At 41.4% G+C, this 16,685-nt stretch overlaps 1 protein-coding gene across 3 annotated transcripts in view; it reads right to left on the reverse strand.

Moving 5' to 3' along the window:
- GALNT5 (polypeptide N-acetylgalactosaminyltransferase 5) overlaps positions 1-16,685 on the reverse strand; it is a 36,109-nt gene that overhangs the window by 11,460 nt on the left and 7,964 nt on the right. For all 3 annotated transcript variants that reach the window (XR_012646431.1, XM_075001712.1, XM_075001711.1), the window contains exons 2-8: positions 14,285-14,451; positions 10,713-10,832; positions 9,595-9,730; positions 9,076-9,195; positions 7,363-7,480; positions 5,695-6,018; positions 834-914 (exon numbers count right to left, since the gene is read on the reverse strand). Coding sequence is in view for 2 of the 3 variants with exons in the window: in XM_075001712.1 (XP_074857813.1) it covers positions 834-914; positions 5,695-6,018; positions 7,363-7,480; positions 9,076-9,195; positions 9,595-9,730; positions 10,713-10,832; positions 14,285-14,451 (1,066 nt within the window). In the remaining variant the exon portion in view is untranslated. The remainder of the gene's footprint in view (positions 1-833; positions 915-5,694; positions 6,019-7,362; positions 7,481-9,075; positions 9,196-9,594; positions 9,731-10,712; positions 10,833-14,284; positions 14,452-16,685) is intronic.

Below are 16,685 nucleotides of genomic sequence, written 5' to 3' on the forward strand. Positions count from 1 at the left end.
TCAAATATTGCTGATGTATGCATTAACAATGTAGTAGGACTGGGATTCTCAAACTGTGCCCAGTGAAGTATTTCCTAGTGGCCTACAGGCAGAGGGACTGAATACCAGGGAGCTGTGAGGGTGAGAGAAGAGACAATTTCTTTCATATAAACTAGATAGTAGAAATGAAGAGTTGGAGACAGCAGCCAAACAAATTTGGGGAAAAGGGGTCTGTCTACTACAGCTGGCACCAGATTGCAACAGTGGGGCTTCAATACTGCCCATCCCCCAATGGCATAACAGTACCTCATGAGAGAAACCCTCCCCTCCCCACCTTCAGAACAGTTTCTCTTGGTCAGTCCTAGCAGGTGGCCTGATGTGTGTGTTGGGCAGTCATCAGAGGGGTATTTCCTGTCAGGAGTAGTCCTGTTCCTGCAGAAACTGCCATGCCCCACAAGTGCTGGCTTTTTCACTGTGGTAGCATGTACTCGGGAGCCCACTGGATTTAAAGTTCTCCCCACTATGGGCATGCATAGATTTTTGCATCTGAGTTACATTTCAGCTAATTGTAGACTTTTTTTTGGCTCTGTGTGTGTGTGTGTGTGCGCGCACGCGTGCTTTCTTGAAAGGCTCTATTGCTTCGCTCTGATCACTACAAAAACAGCTTAGTACTTATTTCTTTTTTACTAGAGGGCATCTTTTGGCAATGTTTTCCAGCAGTGAGAATCTCATTAAGCTCCAAGATGGATTTCAAGGTAATGGGGTGGAGGGTAGGATTCATTAGTAGAGACAATAAGACAACTGACAATATGCGACATCCATTAAACAAACCAGCAATCCCAAATATGTCTTACCATGTTGTTCATATTGCACTTCTCAAAGGCTAGAGTGGAGTTATTCACAGTAATGCACCTCGCCGTGGCTATGTTAATGATCTGGGAACAAAATTAAAAATGGAAATTCAGAGAGGGGAATACATCAAAGTGAGGCCCCAAAATGCAAGAGGCAGAATACAGCAAACAAAACAATTGTAATAATACCTGGCCTGATATAATGCTTTCATTAGCAGATTTCAAAGGGTTTCACAACAAAGATCAGTGTCATTCTTCTGGTTTTACAGGTGGGGAAACGGAGGCAAGAAGCAGGGCAGTCACTTACCCAAGGTCACCCAACATATTAATATTTAAGAATATCACATGCTCATTAGCATGAGAGTTTGTTTCTATGTGAAAGTTAATCTGGAATAAGAGAAGGAGGGAATTTAAAGCAGATCAACCATTCCTGATTAACTCTAAGGCTATGTCTACACTAGCTCAGGGCTGATCTTTTACAGTCTGATTTTGCGGGTCTGGCAGAGATGCACAAAATCAACCTTTCAGGGTTGCGAGGTGTGAGGAGTAAGGGAGGTCAATGGGAGAAACTCTCCCGTCAACCTTCAGTAGGGCTGTCCAAGTAAGCCAAGCGCAGATACGTTGAATCTAGCTATGCAATTGCCATAGCTAGAATTGACATCTGCAGTCAAATACTTTGCCTAGTGTAGACGTAGCCTAAATGTGGACAAAAGCATAAAAAGAATACACCTATGTTTAGGCTGCTTGTGTATGTCGAAATAATTTAGGCAATTTGCACAATGCAAAATACCTTATTTTGCACTTGGTGCTGTCCAAACACCACTGAACTCAAAATAGGGGCCTATTTTGAAAGTTCTCCTGCCCATCTCATGATGAGGGGTAGTGGAACCAAAATACCTTGGTCAAAATAGCAGCGCTCTTTCAAGTGCAGGGGAAAAGCCATGGTGTTACTATTTCAGGATACTTCTGTATCACAAAATAGCATATGCAGTGTAAACAGAACCTAAGAGCATTCAGTGTCCACACACATAGATTTAACCAGGAGTAGCTATTGTAGAATAATTCCCTGAGTAGACAAGATATGAAAGATTCCTGAGGTAAATATTTAACATTTATTTCTTTTTTGGGATGTCTATAACAGAAACGTATTATAAATGACACAGACTAGAGAAAATGAACCATATCATTTTCTGGTTTCAGTGGTGCCCATAATATTTGTTCTAACTGTTTGTCTGCAGAAGGAAGCTTTACATTAGCCTTATTCTAGGACATGGGAGGAAGCATGAGTCAGTTTTTGTTTTGTTTTGTTTCTTATTGCTGCTTCATATGCTGTAAACTGTTATTGAAAAGTGATTTATAAATCCCTTCACATTCCTGGTGCACAGTCTAACCCAATCCCAATGGGCAACGTGTTAGGAGAACAATTCTCATTTGACCTCATGCAGAGAATTGGACAGGAGGGCCAATCAAATCAGAGAGCAGATATCTCTTGTTATCTTGGACACTCAAAGTTAATTCAGAGTCAAAAGCTTCTCTAAGCTGGTCATATAGCTACACTCTGTTAACTAGAAGGTCAAAAAACCCAAACCTCCAAACCATAATAGCTAGCAAAGCCTACCTACTGCCGTCAGACTTCTGGCTGGTGATGGATGTAAGGGATAAGTGGGATACATGTCTGTTTTATCCAGGGTATTATACTGTACATTTCACTGCTGTATTTGGGTGTCTTCCAATGGGGGATTAAATTGCGTGACGGGTATTTGCCATGTATCTTTGTCATTCCTTCTCCTTCCCTGAGGGGAAAACTGCTTTGTGTGTATCTATATCTAGATCTATATAATTGGATTATATATAATGTGTTCTGTGTCATGTCACTAAGGTAACCCTCAACCTTCACAAACAGGGTTGGCGGCCCTTGATCCAGTCAGTGAATGGATAGTATTGGTACTTGGGGTAATGCAGGATTCAGCAGCAGTTGTGTAAATACCAACATTTAGGAAAGAAGGAATTTTAATTGTAACTTAGCCAAAAGATTTACGATTATGTTTTTGAACGTTTGCTTCATATTGGTGGGAAAAAATGAGTGACAGAACATTGCCCACTAGGAAATAGCTAGTTAAAAAGTGCAGATGTAGAAAAAGTGTCTTCTAGGTTTCATTCAAGATATTCCTTTATTTTTGTTGTGGTACAAGTGGCTTCATGTCTCTCGGGTGTCTTGTATCTCTTCTGCCTTTCTTTTGCTCTATTTCCCCTACAACTGTTCCATCAGGGAGTCATCTTCATGATATCTTCTTAGCATGGCCATCTGGAGACGTTATGGCTTGCAGTACGCTTTCTCTTACTGATGTTTGACTGACCACATGAGGGCATTTTAAGGGGATTTATGCACAGAAGTTTATATCAGAATACCGCTGAATTTTTTTGGGTACCAAATGCTCTCAGGTTGCAAAGACAATAGGACAATATCGATTTATAATAGATAAGGATTTGGCCTAATTGAGATATATTCATTGTGTTTTAAGATAATCATGGCAATATTTGAAAATTACAGTTGGTTGAACTATTCTTTAAAAATAGCTCTCCTCCCTTTTTAGATTACTGAACCTTTATGAACCCATCCTGATTTCTGTGAGTAAAATGTACTGCTCATATAATATTTTCAAAGTAGCTTTGATAAATATTTTTCATCCTAGTGGGTGAATGGTTACTGAATGGTTATTTCAGTACTTTGCGTTGTGCAGCTGGTCATCTGAACAACAAGGTATTTTTTCTGCCTGATGACTGGATCTTTTTAAAGAGGGGACTAGCAAGCAGTTAACTTTTGTAGTTTTCAGGTGAAGAGCTGTTTGTCTTAAAATATATGGAACATTTTGGATTTATGAACACAATGTCCAATGACCATTAAAAATCACATGACTTCACAAAAAGCAATACAAATATGTCCCTTTTTATTCACAAAACTATTCCCTGATATTTTTACTATTTGATCTGTTCTAGTGGAAAATATTGGTCCAAATCACAGCTGGAAGCAATCTTAACCCAGCTTCACTTTGGGGATTCCCCCGGGGTAGAAAAATATCTGTGAATTTATCATCAGTAAAGCAGCTGTTTATCACCCATGGCACTGCCCTTGGCCTGGGAGGCACATCTGAGGTCTGGCACAGCATGGTCATGATCTGTCCTGGTGCTGAAATGGCCTATGAGGTAAATCTAAACTATACTGGAGGGTTGAACTGACCTACAGCTAGCCTCAGTGCCAAGGGCCATAACACTATTAATGTTCCTGCCCTCACCAGGCAAAGCAGAAGCACAGCTGAGGATGTGATCAATAACTTTGAGGAGTGGTACTCTTGCTGTTAAAACAAGAAGGACTTTCAGAAGCTGACAGAAATACATATTGTAACAAAGTCCCTCTCTTTTGTATCCTGGGATCACTGTTATTTGTTCTTAGCATTCAGATGTTTATGCTAAAATTATAAATGAAGTAGCATGTCCATGATGCCTCAGGAGAGTCTATTTTATGTTCCTGTATTTTTAGAAATGTTTCCAAGTGCCCTGAACTTTGGTGAAGTCCAAATATGTACCAAAGTAAACATTTATATTTTGTTTGAAAATACACGCACACACTCATTGGCATGCACACCCACTAAAACCTAAAGAGAAGATAAATATGTGAATAATTAGCACATTGTGAAAAAGAAACTCATCCGACATGAAATTCACAGAATGGTGTGAATATAATATTCAGGGAAGATAAAAGGAGGTAAATTCAGAGAACACGTACAACCTGATCCTAGTACATTCCTTACACAATCAGCTACTGAAATCAATGGGAATTTGGGGTGTATAGAGGAAGCAAGACTGACCAAATAGCTCTCAAAAAGCATTTTGTGCTCTATATCTTTGTTACATTTGTACAGGTATTGGAGACTATGGTTTTAGTTGCACTTTAATACGTAGTATGACTGTTTGGGAGGATGCTTTGTTCTATTTTTTTTTTTTGGATAATAGTGTAAATAATAATGTTGACAAGTATCAGAGGGGTATCCGTGTTAGTCTGTATCTGCAAAAACAATGAGAAGTTCTGCAGCCTTATAAACCAACACATTTTTTTGGAGCATAAGGTTTCACCTTTGTCTTTCATGGTCTTTGCCCATGAAAGCTTATGCTTCAAATATAATGTTTTTATTGTGCAAGAGAAAAATAGATTTCTAGTGCACTCTAGTGGTGTTAGACTCTCAGTACAAATTAGTAATTATGTACTATATCTATTCCACAAATTATTGAAGCCCTAAAATCCTGGAGATTATAGATAAAATATCTCTCTGCTCACTATATCTGTATTTGTACCCACAATATGTGTTTCACTATTATCTTGACTACTGTGTGATAATATATCTCGTTGGTTATCACTGCAGAGACATGTTAATGCAAAATTTTCTCTTTGGGCAAAAAGAGGGAAGTGCAAGAAATTGTTTTGGTGGGAAGGGAAAAAAGAGCAAAAAACTATGGAATCTTGGAAACACAGGAATACTACCCAAAGGACCATATCTTCATGTTTGTCACCTGTCTAAGAGTCGAAAGAATCACTACATCATAATGAAATGATTTCATTTCATGATTTCATGATCTCATGGTTCCATGATTTCATTTCAAACAATTTCATGATTTCTTATGCAGTAAAGGTGAAATTCACCCCGGCTGAGGGAGATGGTATGAGGCCCTCTCCACACACGTCTAAGAGTCAACGAGCTTGTGTATCACAGCCCAACCATAGAAAGTAAGTTTAAATGAAGAGTGGCTGATTAACACAGAAATGTAATCATGCATTTGTAGTGTATTTGCCCATGTAAAGTTTACATACCAGCCCACTGGCTTTAACAAGAGGAGCTTCCAGGTCTGGGTAGATGTTCTCCAGATACCACTTGAAGTTTTTGCACTTAAGCTTCTTCCGCAGTTCTATTTGTTGAGTCAGGTCTCCAACATCCAGGTTTTTTTGGATTAAATGGTAGCCATGTCCATAGAACAATTCTTTGTAGTCATCTAACCAGACCTCTGCAACGCGTGCCAAATTCCGCTCCACGGTTTTTATCCGGTCTTTAGGGAAGGAATATGGGTTGTCATTCCTGAAAATATGGCCAACTCTGGAGCAAGGAATGATCTCAATTTCACCTCCACACATCCAGACCTGGCAAACAGAGTTTGAGCAGATGAAAATATAGGTAAATGGTACCTCCTGATACACAATAAATCTGAGTTTGGAAAGTGGACTCAATTTTTGTAAGCACAGTTTTGTGGGTGTAACTTTATATTTGCAACTATAGGTACAAATGAAGATAGCCCAGGGCAAATGTTCAATGCTGGATGCACTGTGGAGCATTGTTATACTAGGGGGACCCTCTCCAACACATACAGTCCATTCACAGCTTCCCAGGATACCAGGAGGCTACACCCTTTCCACCATCCACTGGGGAGGAGCAGCATATGTCAATCTCACCAGCTCCGAGGCTGGTGTGGAGGAGCACACATCCAACACCCTACCTCTTCCTGGCTCAATTAGAGAGTCTTGTCCAGTACAGAGTGTAGTTGTTGTATCTGGGCCCTGCTCTGGGATGAAAATGAAGGTTTCTTGGGCCTTTATGTAAGTATTATTAATACCTGAATATCTTTGCAATTCAAATACTTACATGCTTTAGTGAACACAAACTAACTGTTGCATGAACACTTAATTGGCAGTATATGATAAACACCTCCTGGGCTTACAAACCAGGAATTGAACCAAGGATTTTTCGAGATGAAATCTGTAACTGTTACAGCTTGAGCTGAAGAGCTGAGCCTTTATAATTACTAGCTGTAACAACTCCTTTCCTGTGGGTCAGCACATAGGGGGATCTGTGACACTCGTCAGTTATAGATGCAATTATTTTCAGGGAAAAAAACTGTCTCCACAAAAATGGAGGTCAGGGAGAGGTCTTGTTAAAAATCAAGTCAAATGTGTTATTCATGCAGACTGACTTGAAAATACTGATAACAATTCTCTGCATAACTCTCCAAGCATTGCTGAGTTGAACAATAATCTACACCTGCCTTGTATTAGCAAAAATAGTAATATAAATGATGAGCATATCTTGTGGATCATGTTCCTGGCCAAAAAGGAAGTAATTTCCATAATAATCTTTGGAAGGAGAGGAAAGCCATGGACTTCAAAAAGCTGTTCCTTTTTGTAACACTACCTACTTTAATTGCCGTGCAGGTGAATGCATGAGTTACTGCTTAAATCAAGAAGTTTCAAAGTTCAGCTTTAGCCATTCATAGTGGCCCTGATTCAGCAACAGCAACGAAGGGTCCTGTGGCACCTTATAGACTAACAGAAAAGTTTTGAGCATGAGCTTTTGTGAGCCCAAAGCACTGAACAATATGAATTGGTGCCTCAAAGAGACTCAGAGATAATAGCCTTTACATGCTATAAGAATTCAAATGGAAGAATAAGAAACATTCAGTAACATTATTACTACTTAGGGAAGTAGCATACCTTGAATGAAATCTCCATATTTTCACCTCCCCAAACATCCAGGCCAGGATCATAGGCTCCAAGTTCAAAAAAATACTTCTTATCAATAGAGAATAATCCACCTGCCATTACAGGACACCTAGGAATAAACCACAGACCTTCCATTTGTGTTCTGGGACAATAAAAGCACACCTGCCAGAACACAGGAATAGCCAGGAAATCATGGGTGCCAACCAGTGCTGTGACAAGTGCTAAGTGCAACACTATGTTAATTTGCACACACAGAAATGGAAATTAAACAATAGCTACATAGTTAATGAACAAAGAGAGCAAACGGATCAGTTTGCAGAACTGGAGAGACTCACTGGCTATGAAAATAAACAAAATTAGACTGTTTAAAATCTGAAGCAGTGAGAGCCGTGTGTGTTGCCTTGTTGCAGACAAGCAAGCATACTATTGAAATGGATACAAATGTTTAAAAAGCATGTGATGGAAAAGTAAACACAAGAGGCAAAGCCTTGGCTAAACAAAGCACGATATGCTTTGGCAAAGTGGCTGAGCAGAAGCTGAAAGTTTTAATGAACCACTAAAGTCTTTTTCTGATAGCAGGGTTGTCTGTCTGTCTGCCCAGGTTCTCCTACAGGTGATGGAGGAACTGAAACACCATTCTGGGCAAAATTTTACATTAATATTTGAGGGATCTTTCTGTGAGATTCTAGAGACCCAATGCTTTGATTAGTGGTGCAAAATGGAGTAATGAGAGAGGTACCAAAGTAATACAAAAAGAATGGTGTTAACCCTGCAAGGCCATGATGCAGATCATTCTTATTCCATGCAAACAACCTTGTTTAGGAGAGCCAGTTGCTAGAAAGATGGAAGGAATCAGTGACAAGGACCACTTCCTCCCTGTGGTACCTCTAAAACTGCCTGGGCTGGATTCGCCACATCACCCAAGCTACTTTTGAACATTGAAGTGGGGGCAAGATACAGGAACCAGCTACAGCTCTTTGAACCTGCACTGCCCAGCCCTGGTACAAGCCAGAGCTGCTGGGAGCTGATTTAATCTATTTGCTGGTGTGAGTCGCCTCAGTGTCCTTATGCTAGTGGGGAACTGGGGGGAGGGGGTGGAAGTCCGTTCTACCATGCCCTTCCTCACCTCTTAATTCACTTTGCTGCAACCCTGATTTGTTCTCTCCCTCCTCGTACACCAATGGAAAAATGAGGAGCACAAAGTGGACTTTGCTGGCTGAGGAATCCAACCCCCTAACTTTAGGTGCTGACAGCAAAACCAATATGATCTATGACCGATGAGATTAGAAGAACTGGACTGACTCTGCACCTAAGTGCATCTTATTGCAAAAGCTCATGTGGCTCATGACATAAAGGGACCACTTGCTGCCACAGTGTGATTGTTCTAGCACGTGACCTTTATCTCTGGCTATGCCAGGGCTGGAATCCCTTGGCTTGCACGCTGAAGCTCTTGAGGCCATGCAGCATCCAGCCCAGTATTTAAAGCTCATGAGCTGTTGAGCAATGCTTGCTGTGCTCTGTGACTCATTCTGGCACATACCAGGTGGTGCGACTTCCTACAAAACTGAACTGCACAGATAGTTCTGGATGTTTGCACTTCAGTGCCCATTGATGTAAAAGCGGGATTTGGGGCCAAACAAAGAATAGTTGTTGAAGCTCTGAAGGAGCGTTTCTGCTGAAATATGCTTAATTAAAATTTTTTACCTTATTATATCTGTTTCCTTCATTTTATTTTTCTCAATGACCTCTGGAGGAATCTGCCTCCATCCAAAATTCATGGGCCAGGTAAAAATCCCACGCTGAAAGTTATCTACTGTCATGTAACTACATATGGAAAAAGAAAGCTGTAATAGCAAATTTTGAAGCAGACTCATAATCAAAATGAATAAGAGAAAATGAACTTGTCTACATAATTAAATCAAAAACCTCAAAGATTTCATGTATCTTCTTTGAGCACCAAACATTCTTGTCATACCACAGATTTCATTTGCTGTTTGGTATTTGTGGTAAATGAGGTGGCTGGGTATATTCAAATATTTGTTCATGTAAATTTTTTTAATTCCTCGTGTGAAATAATTTGTGGAAAGTAACTGGTAAATTTAAGTAACTTGCCTTCCCATAATTGATATTTTTTATACCTGTAATTTATGGGGTTTGTTTGAAAGTTGCTTGTAATATGGTTTGTATTTTGTAGAAGTACAATATGCTATAGAATGACATTACCTCATGTCCTTGTCACTGATTACTTCAATAACTGGGCATGCTACCTTCTTTCTGTTTAAACGGACTCTTTCCAGAAGTGGTTCCAGCCATCCTACATTACATTCCACATGAGAATCTAAGAATGTCAGAACATCCCCTAGAAGGAAGAACCAAAATGGGGTTATTTGATTTTTGAGAATGAAATATGTTCAGCAAAGTCCCAAGTCAAGCAACTATTGCCCCTAACAATAATACTCCTGTGAACCTATACAGGAAGATCCCAAGTCTGCATCTCATTCTGAACACACTTTGACCGCAGTTATGATTTCCAGACAATTGTTTTGCAAAGAGTGTTTGCTCACAAAATGCCATGTTGTGGACAGTCCTGGCATGCAGGCATAGGTGGGAGCGGAATCTGAAAGGTCTCTGCTCTCATCTAAAACACCTGTAGATGCTTATCATCTGAGACAAATGGTACGGCACAAAGGTGGGTGGAGTATGCTCCCTCTCTTAATTGGCAGACAGAGCTGGGCAGGTGCAGAATGTGGAGTAAACTGCCCTTGCTGCTTTAGTGAGTGCTTCCCAGAAGCCTCTTGTAGGAACTCTTGCTAATGAGGTACAATGTCTCCTGTGGGTTCCAAATGCAACATGTCTCCTTCATGCTTCCTCCCGAGTGGTCAGGGGTAATGGGATGGAATCTTGGAATCAACAGTGGTCTTCTAGTGCAGAATGCAAGACTAGACTATAAAGGTATGTCTACACAGCAGCCTTATTCTGAAATAAGCTATGCAGGAATAGCTATTTCCGAACAGCTTATTTCAAAATAACACTGCAGCATACAAAACTGCATTTCAAAATAACATTTAGCAGCCTCTACACACACAGGGCCTATTTCAACAAGAGCCATTGGACACACTCTGGCTTATTTCAAAAGAGGCACTGTGCCTCGTGGAATGAGGGTTACCAATTGTGAAACAAGACTGCCGCTAAATTTGAAATACTGGTTGTGTCATGTAGACATTAGCATAGTTATTTTGAAAAGATGATATACAGCACCGTAATAAAGAGTAGATTTTTGTAGTATATAAATCTCCTGTTCAGCCAATCCCAAAAATGGCAAGTAAGAACTTTCTTCTTACCTTTAGCAATCTCTGCCCCTGCCAATCTAGCTCGTATTAGGCCATGTCTCTCTTTGAGGTGAAGGATCTTAACCTTTGGAAACTGTGACATATATTTGTCCAAGCGATCCTTGAGGTATTCTAAACAGAAGAGAAATTAACAAATTCTTACTAACGATTGGGTTGGCTTTTTTAAGCCACAACAAAGCAGTAAAATAAATAAATAAATAAATAAATGTTCCCCTCTCACTAAGTTTGAAACAATCTGAGACCTTTTTTTTTTTTCCACCTGGGCTATGTCTAGGGTGACTCATCTCCCCCAGCCAAATATGGGACATGGGCCATGACCCCCAATCCTGGCCAAAATGGGACGGATGGTCACCCTATCTGGGGCACGGGGAACAGGGCTGCTTCCCCACCCCTGCTATGACTACAGCTCCAGCTGCGCCAGCCTTGGCTCAGGCTCAGGCTTCAGTGGCCCCGCTTCCACCTCCCCTCCTGTTGCCAGCTCCTGCTCCAACAGACTGGTTCAGCTCCAGCCCCCACTGGGGGAAACCAGGGGGCAGCTGAGCCACCACATGGTCTGACTCCCAGCTCTGGGCTCCCCCACCCCCGGTGAGGGAAGCTGTGAACCACTGTAAAATATGGGGCAATATGGGCCAAAAACGGGATGGATGGGCACCCTAGCTATGTCTACACTAGATTGATCTGTTGACAGAAATTGCTGTCGGAAGAGATCATCCAACACAACTTCTGTTGACAGATCACGGCCATGCACAAAAACAGCTCTCTCTGTCAATCTGCTGTGTCGATGGCGAACAGACTGACTGCCTGGCTGCTCTCTTGACAAAACAGCCAAACAGAAGCACAGTAGACAGGGCTGTCTGCTGACGCAGAAGCCCCACATGTAAACAGAGGTCCCACCTGGAGCATCCACGTAGCTGGTTTGTCAACAGATTCTCTTGAGAAAGGCCCTTTGCCTTATGGGGAAGAGGCAGAAGGCTGTCGGCAACAGTGCCAAGTTCTGTCAACAGTACGTGACAGAATGCATTTTTAGTGTGGACGCTCCGTGAGCTCTGTCAACAAAACTCTAGTGTAGCCCTGGAGATGTTCTCTTTGTCAGTGAGCATTAGATTAGGCTCTTTGGTGGCACTGTTTCCTCCCTCGCCAAACTATTTGGAAGCCTCTTGTTATGAATTAGGAATATGATCCCTATGGAGGTTTGGAAAACAGCTAATCGAAAGGGATAAGGGAAAAAAATATATATGCTGTGTTGGAGTGTCATTTTCAAAAGCAGTCAGCATTAGCCAAACTCTGCTGCTGTGGTAGTAAATAGTAAAACTCTCATTAATATCCAATGACAGCATAATTAGGTGACCCTTACTCCGTTTGAAAATCCCAGTTTGTGACATTGGTCCCCTGCCAGCCTATGGTATTTCCCATTGCAGCTTTGACTTAACATTTCTTTTAGAAATTTAAGAAATTAGAATTTTCTCCTTTTAAAACACCATAATTCCCATTAAAAACTGACTCGTAAGTTGCTTTTTGCAGCACAATTGCCTCATTTCTGTTGCTGTGAGCTGCAAAGTTTCTGTGGAATTCCAACAGCTAGTATTAACTGCTACATTTGCATCCATCTGGTCTTAAATTGAGTGAGGAAGGCAGTCTTGCATGCCATTCTTCCTCTCTTGGCACTTTTCTGTTTGTTTGACTCTATTGTGGGAGTGGGTTTTATTGTACAAACTTCTCAGAAAGAATAAAATGTGAGAAACAAGCCATATGACTTAGGAGCAATCCCAAGCGTGTGAGGGTTAAATATTTTGGGCTAGATGTTTTCCTGAGTAAAGGCACAGTGAAATCTCAGAGAGAGGGCTTCAGTGAGCATGTCTACAGTGGAGTTTCTTTGATATCTTCTTCTGAAGTGTCAGAAACTAGATATCGCAGTAGGCCCTAGAATGACCACTGAATAAATTCACTGTAGCACTTCCTGTTTACATGAGGAAAAGTCTTAGGGGTTGGCTCCTAAATTTTATGTGCCCTTTTCTGCTTTTCCAAAGAAAACAGTTGTTTACATTACAAAAGCCAATTCGAAATCTTGGCTTTTCAAACTTTGAGGACAGGCTAGAAGTTTTTCTTTCTGTGCCACTCTTAGAAATATGAAACCATGTAAAACAACAGTTCTTTCAATGCTTTCCCACCACCCATAACATGTCTATTGGAAGATGCCCAGTGTTTTTATCATGCCAATGGCTGGTGAGCCCATACAAAGAAAAGTAATGGGAAGTTTGCTAGAAGATGGTATAAAATCCATTTATTTGCCTAAAAATGCAAATATCTGTTACATTTGGGTGTGCAATTAAGTAATTTTTCCCTCATCCTCCTTATGTCAGTTCTCTTCTTTAGACTGTAAATTCTTTGGGTCAGGAAGCCTGTCTTTGTACATGTTTGTACAGCACCTAGCACAACTGGGCCAAAATTTTGATTTGGCACAGGGCTTACAGAGATGACAAGAGACGACAATCTAAGACCAATTGCTTTTTAAATTAGTCATGACTGAACTGTGTTGTGGAGTATTTGGAACCAGAGTATTAAAAAGCAGAGAGTCAGTGGCATAGACAGTTACTGTGATTGATTGTGCATGTAACTTGACCGTATATAAGCGACCATTTTAAATAATGTCACGCTACACAATAGCTTAAGAAATGAAAAACAATACCGTATTTAGCTGAGATTTCAGGGCCACTGAAGCTGCCAAATGTAATTGAATTTGGCCAGCACTCTGTAACTATCACTCCACCTGTCAAGAAAATGTTCTCACATCTTGGGGTAGGGCATCTATTTTACATCTTCTATGAAAGATGGCTCCCCTAGCATCACAATACCCCTGACACCCTGTGGAAAACTGGTTTCCTATTAATTCAGCAGGAAGCATGCTATCTCCTGGTTCATCCTAAAATCCACTCTACTTCTTATGCAAGTGTTCATGGAAGTCTCCCTCCAAGCACTTCATTGGCCACATCCTGGCTGGCTTGAGAGACAGTGGTGACTTATGAGGAGGGCTCTAGAAGGGGGACCGGCCATGTGTCTCTCCCATCTTCTCCTTCACCACAGGTCCCTCCCCTTCTTGCGCATACTCTGCCTGTGTTGCGTCATTCTCTGCCTCTGACCCACCTGCCTATTCCTCTGGGAGGACCATGCTGCTTTCAGTGAGTGTAAGGGAGTTTCCACCCCTCCCTTAGAATGGTGCAGCCCAAGAGTTCTCAGGCTACGCTGCTCCGGGGAAGGGCCAGGATTGCGCCCAAACTCACCGGCAGTGGCATAGCACTGATAGTGAGTGGTGGGTGTATGGCTGTGTGTGACCCCTCATGCACACCCAAGTGTCAGCCCTGTTCAGAGAGCTGGTGGGAGAATCAATTCATACTGTGATCACAGCCCCAGGGCACATAGATTTGTGATTAAAACATGGAGTGAAATTGAACCTAATGAAGAAAATTATATTTCCCCTTCCTTACAGCATTTAAGTAGAGAGAAGAAAATTGCTTTGCAGCCTTGGGGCACATTCACTTCCTGAATTTAAAGAAAGCTTCACCTGCCTTTTGTGCTGAAGTCATCCACCAGAATAAGCTCTTTAATCAGGTGAGGAGGAGATCTATTGAGAACACTGTGGATGGAGCGTAGCAGTGTGGACCACACTTCATCCACAAAACACATGATGATCGTGGTCGTTGGAAGATCATTGTGTACCAGTTGTTCCGAACACCTAAAGGTCAGCAATACAAAGAAACAGCATCCACAGGTGAGGTTTTTAATGAGGACAAGGCCAAAGGATTTAAACCTCTGAAATTGTCAGTAAAATGTCAAAAGGCTGCTGGTTTGTGCTTCGCCTGGATATTTATAAGGTGTGGGGAGGGAAGGAAGAGAAGTATTCAGAGTAATAAAGATATAACACCAATAAAAAAATTTCAGTGATACGAAGATAGGAGTTCAGGTGCCTTGGATAATTATTTTTATAAAACATATACTGCTACTTATAGCAGGGGTAGTCTCAGCAGAGAGGCCAAGAATACCATCCCTCTCACTCACATGGACTCACATCTTGCCCATTCACCAAGTGCCACCCCTCTACTAACACCTCACAGAGGCTATAGCTACTGTGAAGTAGTCACTTAAATTATCTCATTTTCATGAACAAACATCTTCTAAGACCCTGATGCCCCAAATAAGCAGATACACAATTTTGTTCATTGAAGCGTTCCTATTAATTGAGATGTGACTTCTCATGTGAGCATAGTTTAATACAGGGGTCAGCAACTCCCGGCAGGGGTGCCAAGAGTGGCACGCGAGCCAATTTTCATAGGCATGCAAGGTGGGTACTCAGCCCTCCTCCCCCGTACAGCTGGGAGCTTGCTCAAAGCCATGCCACCTGTGGGTTAACAAATGACGAACCAATGCTACCAACCACCACCTAGACGGTAAAGCTCTGCATCTGAATTTATTAATGAAGCTGTTGCATGTAGAACTATTAGTGATTTTAAAAAGTATCACCGGCACTCAGCTCATAGAGAGGTCAAAAGGTCAAATTTCAGCACTCCAGCTTGGAAAGGTTGCTGATGGTGGATTTAATATGTATTTATGGGTTTTTCAAAGCTATACAGTTACAAATAAAGTCCCTATATCACAGGGGTGCTCCAACAATTTTTATAGTGGGGGTACTGACAGCCATTACATTCAAGATTAGTGACCTTTCGTGAGTTGCTGTCGAGGTTCCTTCCAGTCCTGGTATTCTACGATTCTATTATTCATCAGATGCATAGAGTGAAAGAAACAGAAGGTAGGGAAACAGAGATGGCAGTGTTATATCAGAGCTAACTCAGTCAGGGTGGATGTGGTCAATGTTCCCACTTTTTTATCATGTGTGAAATAAATTTTGTTTTGTGCACCAAGGCATGTGCTGATATGCACCACCAATATAAACATATACTGCCAGCTGTGGGTGCTTTGCTAATCAGCTGGGTAGCATTTGACTTTCCTAGGTGGCTGCCCAAGTGCTCATCTTACAAGGAACACTGGATGTGGCTCACTTCCAACAGTGATAAGATGACTCAGTCACTTGCACATCTACTAATATGATATATGCCATTATGTGCCAGCAATGCCCCTCTGCCACATACATTGGACAAATTAGACTGTCTCCATGCAAAAGCATAAATGGACACAAGTCAGACGTCAGACAAGTCAGAATGATAACATACAAAAACAGTGGAAGAGCACCTTAACCTCCCAGGACGCAGAGTTACAGACTTGAAAGGTACAATTCATAACCCTCACCTTCCCCAAAAAAAAGTGCTTCAGAAGCAGACTGCAATGTGAAACTCTTGAGCTGGAATTCATATGCAAATTTGACACCATCAGAATGCGACTGAACACAAACTGGGAATGGCTCTCTCTCATCACCATAAGTAATTTTCCCATATAAGTATTGTCACCTTATCAGTGTTAGCAGTGGACCACCTCCATTGGCATTGAATTAGCTCTGCCACAACACTCCCATCTCTGTATCCCTACCATGTTTCCTTCTCTTCATACATGTGACAAAGAGAGTTGAAACTGATGAAACCTTATGCCACTATAAAACTGTTCATCTCTGAGGTACCACCGGATTCCTTCTTGTTCAGTTTGAACTGGTATCACCACTTTTCTGTTAAAGAACGTGCCACTTTGCCAGAACAAGGAAGGAGGGCACAGAGGCCCTGCTGTTTCTCCCAGCATCAGTTTCTTGGCACTTGCACAATGCTGTACTGAACCGTAAGCAGAGCAAGACCATGAGAAATGCCAGGGATTCACAGAGCACCTGAATTCTTAGACATGTAAATCAGCTGTATATTAAAAAATCCAATGGTAAAGGTAATGGTACAAGGAAGTAAACACTTCCAAAAAGGACTGTTCATATTAACAGTACACAAAACATGCAGCTGCAGAAGAAAACTTACCTAA

The sequence above is a fragment of the Carettochelys insculpta genome, chromosome 8 (assembly GCF_033958435.1).
Source record: "Carettochelys insculpta isolate YL-2023 chromosome 8, ASM3395843v1, whole genome shotgun sequence".
NCBI lineage: Eukaryota > Metazoa > Chordata > Testudines > Carettochelyidae > Carettochelys > Carettochelys insculpta.